This window comes from Phaethon lepturus, unplaced genomic scaffold (assembly GCF_000687285.1).
Source record: "Phaethon lepturus isolate BGI_N335 unplaced genomic scaffold, ASM68728v1 scaffold43211, whole genome shotgun sequence".
NCBI classification, from domain to species: Eukaryota; Metazoa; Chordata; class Aves; order Phaethontiformes; family Phaethontidae; genus Phaethon; species Phaethon lepturus.
In genome coordinates this window covers 31674-38772 of record NW_010518167.1, presented here as the reverse complement: position 1 = coordinate 38772, position 7099 = coordinate 31674, and the positions used below count along the sequence as shown (strand labels likewise).

The 7099-nt window shown below is 43.2% G+C and overlaps 1 protein-coding gene across 1 annotated transcript; it reads right to left on the bottom strand.

Moving 5' to 3' along the window:
- Positions 1-774: 774 nt before the first annotated feature.
- Positions 775-6063, bottom strand: LOC104628121 (5-hydroxytryptamine receptor 2A-like; the record flags this gene model as incomplete). The annotated part of the gene is made up of 2 exons (XM_010296607.1): positions 5551-6063; positions 775-975 (listed from the first exon to the last, which is right to left on the bottom strand). Coding segments are annotated over exons 1-2 (616 nt in total), but the record flags the coding sequence as incomplete, so codon positions are not given.
- Positions 6064-7099: the final 1036 nt, after the last annotated feature.

Sequence of the window (7099 nt, the reverse complement as noted above, 5' to 3'; positions counted from 1 at the left end):
CCAGGTGAGCTGAAAGGAAGCTGTGCTTTCAACATGTTTGAACACCACTGCCCCAGGTGTGTGAGGAAATCCCTGATGGCATCAGACACCGAGCTCTTTCTACCTCCCTTGCCATGAAACTGCTCTAGACTGAGGGTGCTACCACCATGGGAATGGAAGAGTGACACTCCCATGCCTAGTTTTGAGCCTGTGGGTTTTTCCAGTGAAAAGATTCATCTAGGGAGTCATTCAGGTCACCTATTTTAGGCTGCAACTCTGAACTCTACTGTGGGGAAACTTCTCTCATTTATGGTGTACACAGAGTATCTAATGCCTCCTAAATAGGATGCATAAATACCCTACCCTACGCACCAAGAAAGGCAGAAAAGATCTGCCCATAAGAAACATCTCTTACCCTAATAAGTTGAGAACAACTGACTGACCAAACATAAAACAGGGAAATGTTTTTTTCATTTGAGATAATTTTTTCTTTTCAAATGTTTAGGTAGTGGTGGATAATCAATATGGGAAATAAACACATCTTTAAAACAAACTTGAACCCAGTAGTCCTATCACTGATGTGTATCCTTTCAGTGACAGTGCTGCTCAGTTCTTCTCAATTTCCCATTGTCATTGTTGATTTCCATTGCATAATTACTATATTATGGCATTTCTTAGACTGTGTCAAACAAAATATTGCAGGCAGAGAATACAGTTTTAGACTGCAATATGTATGTCAAATCCTCTCAAAAGCTAGAAATCTGCAATTACATACTGAAATATGGACTCACTTACCAACTGATATGGTCCAAACAGCAATTATTTTTGCAAAAGCCTTAGTTCTTGAGTTAAACTGGCTGTGATGGATGGGATTTCGAATGGCAATATAGCGATCCAGTGAGATGGCACAGAGGTGCATGATGGAGGCAGTGGAGAAGAGCACATCCAAGTAGATCCAAATGGCACAGAGCTTTGTAGGTAGAGGCCATGTGTATCCTGCACAAGAGAAAGTTGTCATCAGCTAAGAATGTGACATACTGACATCTTTTGTTGTGACACATATGTCTTAGTGCATGTATCCTTCTAGTAGAGGCTGGTAGTAAGTGATGCCTTCAACAGAAGCTGCCTGACACTGTTTTAAAAAACCTTTTTTATTTGCTTGCAACCTTCTAACTGTAACTTTTGAGAATAACTCTGCTTCTTTCCCAGGCTACAAGCAGTGTATATTTTTTTCTTTTTAATTATATTTGCATAATGCTAATACTTGATGTTATAATTAACCATTTCTGGCAGCAAATCTATGGAAAGAGAAGCAATTTTGTCATTGTAAACCTGCAAGTTCTCAGTTTTGTTTTAGGACTTTTTATCTACATAATGACTGCATTATTAACACCTGCTGATATGCAAAGCTACCTAAATTCTGAAACTGAAACTTTAGATTTTGTGGCAGCTGAAGAAAGAAAGGTATTTTGTTGCATAGCAGTGATATATATCTCACCTCCTTAGGTACCTACCACATAGTTAAATAAGGATATTCCCTGTATCAATGAATATTGATAGGCTCCTCCAGAGAGAGCAATCCAAAGCAAATGCATTAGTGTTTAGCAATATCCAATCTACCTCTTCTTTGCTGCAAATTAAGCCTCCCCTTTTCCCTTTTCTTTCCACTAGCCATGAAGAATAACTGATTGCTGTCCTTTCTGGAAGCTATTGGAAGATGGCTATCATGTCTTGCCTAGTTTTTTCTTTTTCTCTTACAGACTAAGCAAAGCCAATTACTTTATCTTTTACTTACAGATGATACTTTTAAAACTTTTGCGCTTATTGTTTCTCTGCCCTGGAAGCTATTTAATTTATCCACATCTTGCTTATCGTTCGGTGACCAAAACAGGACTCAGTACTCTTGTAAAGGCCTCCCGACTGCTAAGTGAAATACACGATTGCTTCATCCGTCTTGCAGAGAATGTCCTTACTTGCACAACCTGGAATGATGAGTGCCTTTTGTATAAAAATATCATACTAATGACACATGCTTAGCTTATGATAATTTTGACAGACAGATCTTGTTCAGCATTCCTGAAGCCTGGACAAATTTCCCCAGCAGTAGTTGGTTTGCTATCTTTATCACCACGGAATGTTATTTGTTCATTTCAGACTTTCTCTTCAGGGGTCCAGATGATTGTTGATGATTCTGATCCTGTCCCTCTGAATGCTTGTAGCCTCTTCCAGCTTGGTGTTTTCGGAAAGGTGTGTAAGCTCATACTCTATGCACAAGATTTGCAACAGCAGGAGCAGAAGGAGGGGCAGAGGAGCTAGGTCTGTGCCTAATTAAACTTAGTCTCAGTAAGCACTGGGGAGACCTATTTCTTGGTGCTCTTGGACTGCTGTAATATGAGCTGACCCTGACAAGTCATACAGCATTTATGGATATGTTTTATCTTGTTTTCTGGTCTTCCAATGAGGGATCCAATCTCTGGAGTGTGTGTTCCACGAGGGCTGGCTTTCAGGGGCAACGTCTTCCCAGCAGCATCTCTCTGTCAGGCCAGGACAGTTTACACAGAGAAAAGCGATAAAGTATTTTTACACTTGACAACATGCATCTGTTCTCTTGCTTTGGTGACCTTTGGGAACACATTTGTCATATCCCTCTAGGCCTCTTGTCCTTGCTCTAAACCCGGATGGGGCAGGGATAAAACAGCATCCATCAGATAAGCTACTTTGGAGACTACAGGGAAAGTACAGAGCCAACTGTAGGTGCCATAAGAGTTAGGAAGGGTGTAGATAACATCCTCCAGGCAGGCCTTCGGACATTTTATGTGGCATATGACGCAGGGCAGCTTTGCCTTGGGCTGTGCTCTGGCCACTGTCCGATTCACCCCTCCACACGTCCAAGAGGAAACAAAACAAAACAAAACAAAACATGGCTGCAATTTAAAGAGTGGGTAGGCAGGGAAAGTTTTACAAGGTGTTTCATGTTGTCAATGTGAGCTCATGAAGTCCAGGAGCTCATATTGGGGAGTCCCATCCAAGGGACAGGCAAGTGTTGCTTGTGCATCTGTGCATTTTCAGGTTGAGAGGCTGAGAGGGAGGTCAGGCAGAGGAGATAAGATTTCCTTCCTGATGTAGCCAGTTAATAGTATCCAGGAGATGAGAAATGCTTTCTCACAAGGCCTTTCAGGCGAGGAGGCAAACAAGTGAAGCTGGCCAGGATGGCTGGGCTGCTGCGTGTTGGTAACAGGAGGTACAGGGAAAATGTTCTGAGTGAAGGCCTAAGGAAATGCTGCGAAGGGAGGGGAGGGGAGAGGGAGGGGGAGGAGGAGAGTCCATAGGCACGGGCAGTTGCTGAGAAGGCCCTGTGCACCATCCTGCCCTGTCAGAAGCACATCAGCCAAGGCCATGTCTAAGGTCAACATTCGGCTGGTCAGGAGCCCTCTAAAATGCCTGGTCCTTCCACTGCAGCAGGGAGTCACCCAGCATCTGCCAATAATCCCAACAGCTTCTCCATGCAGGCATGGGGCAAGTCTCTGAGGCAGGAGCAATAGGCATCTGGCACGCAATGCATGTTTGGGTGGGAACCAATGGTGGTGTTCAACTCTGTGAATTTTCTGTTCTGTGGGCATGTCCACCTTGGTGGATGTCTTTTTTCTTCCAGTGGAGGCTCATGCCTTTGGGTAGATGGAGAAGCCTGCCTGGCCCAAAGGGTGCAGTCTGGGCAAATATGTGGCTGGTGTGGCCAGGGCATTTGAACAGGGATTGTCCACAGTAGCCATAAAGCTCTCAAGAAGGAAATCATCTCTCTCTGGAGCAAAACAGTCACAATTCCCCTTTAAAGGGCTGCAGGGCAGGTGGTGGAGCACCCTTGTTCTGCAGCCTTGGAGAAACCCTGGCAGAGCGAGGCAGATGCAAAGACCCCCAGTTTGGGCTCAGGACAGTCTACACAGGTGATGTGGCTGATGTTGGCTGCATCCTGGCCTTCCTCTGGGTGGCTGAGGCTAAGCAAACGCTCCTGCATAAGGGCAAGTTTCCCTCTGCACTGGTCATCCTGGAGGTTGATGGTGCACCATGCCAGGACAGCTCTTCTGGCACCTGCGTGCACCGCCAGATGATTTTTCACCCCAAGTTACCCTGAAAAGACCTCCCCTTCTTGACCTTGCAAGGGAAAAAGCGGGGAGAGAGGAGGCAAAGCCTGCACACTCCCTCCCTCGTGGCTTTGGGTGCCCTGCTGCTCCTCCGCGCCAGCGGTGGCCAAGGAGGGCGGCGCAGCCGCCCACCCGCGGGGAGGGTCGCGGCTCTGCTGCGTGCAGGAAATCCCGCATCCCAACCTCCGAACCACTTCCGAGCCGCGGATTTCGGGCGCCTCTTTCCTCGCAGCGGAGCCCGGCCAGCAGGAGTCCCTGTTGCATGTCTCAGGGAATCACGCAGGATTTTAAAGGGTTTTGCTAATCTCGCGCATCGGACAGTTTCTGCTCCCGCGGCTCTGTTCTACGCCGTTTTCTCCATGTGTGGGAGAAACACCACAAACACAATAAATCACAACATTATGCCATCACTGATGCCCCATACAGGTTGCAAATGCTACTGAGGGCAGTCTGTGTAGCAATACTGCAACTGGGAAATAAACTTCCAGTTTTCTGGATGAAAACCCTCTTAAGTCACAGGCTCATGCTTGGACCTTTAGTCCCAAAATAGTGAAGCAACAGAAATCTTTGCAAACAACCTCACTTTCCTCCTGACATTGTCTGGCTTCTCCTTGAACTGTATTCAGTTGTGGCACTGGAAAACTCATTTCTCGAAGTTTAGGGATACAACAGGCTGACAATATTGGTACTGAACACATAGGCTGCTGCTTTTTTCTACGTGAGCTGTGCTGCAAGTGATTTTGGTGAAAATGAGAAGAAAGATCTGCTATTAATCACCTACAAAGGTATGAACTGTGAGTCATCATTCACTTAACTCTTAAATAACTTCTCTTAAGAAATCATAGCTTTGCATGTGTGTCACTAAAAATTAGGCAGAATTATTTTCCATCCTTTTTTTAACTCTTATAATATTTATTCCAGCATTTGCTGGTAAGTAGATGTCTAAGCAGGGTATTTGTGTTAAGAAAATTATTTATATTTGTATTACTTCATTAAAAATATTGAAGGGGTTGTCTACTTGCATCTCAAGATAGTCATTAGTGCCTCTGTGCATATTTGCAGAGCAAAGTAACTGGCAGGACCTTACATTCTCATTAGGAATATCGAAAATTATGAGCCAGGGGAAAAAGCTGAAAGAATAGACAGAACAAAACGTTTTCAAGTACACTTTGAGACAATTCATCCAGCAACTGAGTAATAAACTAATGTTCTGAACTGTGTTTAAAATGCCTGTAAATAGAAATATAAAGTAGGAAGAGATTTAAGTACTTCACCTATTCTTACATCCATTAACCAATTACATATATTTCAACTTGTGTGGAGTGATTACAGTTTTTTGTTGTAAGAGAATGAAATAATAATAACAACAACATATGCATGCAATGTTTAAGTCTTCCCAATACATGCAGTAGGTTCCACAGCTTATACTCACCGTACAGTATGGTTAACATTGACACAGGCATGACAAGGAAACCCAGCAGCATATCAGCTATTGCAAGTGACATTAGAAAATAGTTAGTGGCATTCTGTAGTTTTTTCTCCAGCGACACAGCCATGATGACAAGAATATTCCCAGCAATAGTTAAAACAATCACTATCACTGTCAGCAAAGCTGGCCAGTTTTTCTGTGAATGCTGAAACAGGGAAGGGTAGCACGGTGTGCTCATGTTACTTTCACACGAAAGATTGGTTAGGTTTTCAGAATCCACAGTCAAGTTAAAGAGATGCGATAGATTAATCTCTCCAGCTCCATAAACATTTCTGTAGAGTCTTCTCTCATGATTTATTTGTATTAAGGAGTTTGCAGTTGGGTTCACAGAACTCTCCTCATCACAAAGAATATCCATTGCTAAGTCCGAAACTGGTGAGATAAGTAGTGAAAAATAGGAAATTATCACCCTTTGTCACCATCAGGCTTTATATTCCTCAGCTGTCCATGCCAGAAGTTGAGGGAGAACAATCTTTTGTCGACTGTATTTTTGCCACTACCGTGATGTAGAAAAACATACCAGAATTACTCTGAAAGCTGAAATGTTTTGTTTTCAATTCCATAGGAAGTCCAGGGTTGGCATACATTGAAAATCCAGCTGAAAAGCAAAACCAAGCTGTAGGATAGAGAATGTGGACTTGAGGCTTCAGAGAGCAAAAATGTTGGAGAAATAAAAGAGAAAAAAACTTTTGCAACCACTAGGACTCCCCTCTGGAGCTACATCTTATTGCTGTTGGTAACTGTAATCATACAATTTTAAACACAGCAGTATTAAAATAGCTTGCCATACAAACCAGCAGAGCTCTTGCTTCCTTATTAAGAAAGTTGATTAAAGATTCCATCTAGCATCTTTCTCTTGAAATAATTAGATATGCACTTATTTATAGTTCATCTTCCTTAATATGGCTGATAGTCTCTGACTTCTGTTGTATTTCAGCATCATTTTCAGCCTCATATTAGAGATTACACATTCTGCCCCATGCTGATTTTCTAGCTAATTGTACCTTTCGGCCCAGCCTGGCTTCAAAATGGAAATTAAGCAACTAGGTAGTATGATAAAAAAACCCACAATTTAAGGAAGACTTACATTGCACTTCGGAGCCCCCTCTCAAACGGCAGTTAGGTGCACTTTGTACCCTGATTTACCATATTCTTCACTGTGTTTAGCCAGTTTTGCGTCCTTTTTCTTCAGCCTCCTCCAAAATGGTGGTATTTGGAATAGTTTTTTGACTTCTAAACTGCATACTTGAGTGAAGCCAGTTCCTGTGCTGCAAGGCTTGCTCTTTTCTTCTGAGAGATAGGCTGCTTGCTGACTCTTTCCTTGTGCATTTCCCCGCCCCAGGGCAAGCTATATTTAAAGTAATAATAATATCAGAGCCCTGCGCGAAGTGACACAAAAGAAAGCACACACACGAAAAAGCTGCCCTCACGGAGGAATTACTGATTTCAACAGGGATGGAATTTCTTGCTCGCTGCCTTGTTCGGTTTGTCA